A 1232-nucleotide genomic window follows, 5' to 3' on the forward strand; every position below is an offset into this window, starting at 1 on the left:
CTAGTAACTTACTGTTAACTAATTGTTACATGACTAGTAACTTACTGTTAACTAATTGTTACATGACTAGTAACTTACTGTTAACTAATTGTTACATGACTAGTAACTTACTGTTAACTAATTGTCACATGACTAGTAACTTACTGTTAACTAATTGTTACATGACTAGTAACTTACTGTTATTTCTCCAATCTCAACATTTTCATAGTGAAAGTGAGCACACTGATCGAGTTTTGGGAAGCGGCTGACACCATCGGTGTTCCTACAATAAAACACATGACGTATTCATTAACCAAAACGTAAGCTATACATTATTGTAGAAATATTTTAATTCTGTGTATACTCCATTTCTGGGAAAGAAGTGACAAGAGAACCAGGCCGTTCATGAAGAAATATGACTGCCTTGTTTTCAAGACAGGACCTAACTAGTTACATATTCTATAAACTTATTCTAAGCCTAGTTTATAAACATACTAGCGTATAGTCCGTCAAAACTGACGGGACAACTACTACCACCCCCACCTCATAGTATACCCTAACCTCACATTTCATAGCTAACTGAAATAAATACATTTTGCGAAATCAAGCTTGAACAACAAAGGGGCAGAAAAGTGCAGTCGAGGGAGTCAAACTTAGGTAAATTCCTTTGTGAGCCAATCAAAATTAAGATCATTCGTAAAATGAATTCGTGGCGTATTCATAGAATAATTATTGATAAAAATCAGTTATATTAACAACTTCTAATACATAGAAAAGCCAGTGTGTTTTGGTAACACTACGTTCAAACAATGGCTTTTATGTCATGTTGCTTAGCAACAAAAGTATAACCTAATATTGTTGTTAATCTATGTCCTAAAAGTATAGACAACAAAACTGGAAAAAATATTTGTTGATTTCTTAATTTAGAGTCTCTGTTGAATAAAGAGGTTTGTTTTTATTTAAAACGTTGGTGATATAACAGGAAATAACTTAATTCAGAAACGATTTAAGTTTAAAATTCAATCGATATTCTTACTTTCATGATAAACTTTATGTACTTGACTGTAGGATAGGTTATCCCACACTACGTCTTTACTTTAGACTTATTATACTAACACTCGCTACACTTATAAGGTTTCACGTCTCCCTTGCACCCCTGTCACTAAAATCGTAATGGGCAGTGAGTTAACGAACTATTCCATCTGGATAAATGCATTTTGGCTTTTATGACTCCTCCTATTTCGAGAAATCAA

At 33.1% G+C, this 1232-nt stretch overlaps 1 protein-coding gene across 1 annotated transcript in view; it reads right to left on the reverse strand.

Moving 5' to 3' along the window:
• LOC106476077 (rho GTPase-activating protein 32-like) overlaps positions 1–1232 on the reverse strand; it is a gene marked incomplete at its 3' end in the record, with an annotated part of 22987 nt that overhangs the window by 17343 nt on the left and 4412 nt on the right. Inside the window, exon 2 of the mRNA XM_013936750.2 lies at positions 178–262. Within this exon, the coding sequence (XP_013792204.2) occupies positions 178–262 (85 nt within the window). The remainder of the gene's footprint in view (positions 1–177; positions 263–1232) is intronic.

This window comes from Limulus polyphemus, unplaced genomic scaffold (assembly GCF_000517525.1).
Source record: "Limulus polyphemus unplaced genomic scaffold, Limulus_polyphemus-2.1.2 Scaffold9756, whole genome shotgun sequence".
NCBI classification, from domain to species: Eukaryota; Metazoa; Arthropoda; class Merostomata; order Xiphosura; family Limulidae; genus Limulus; species Limulus polyphemus.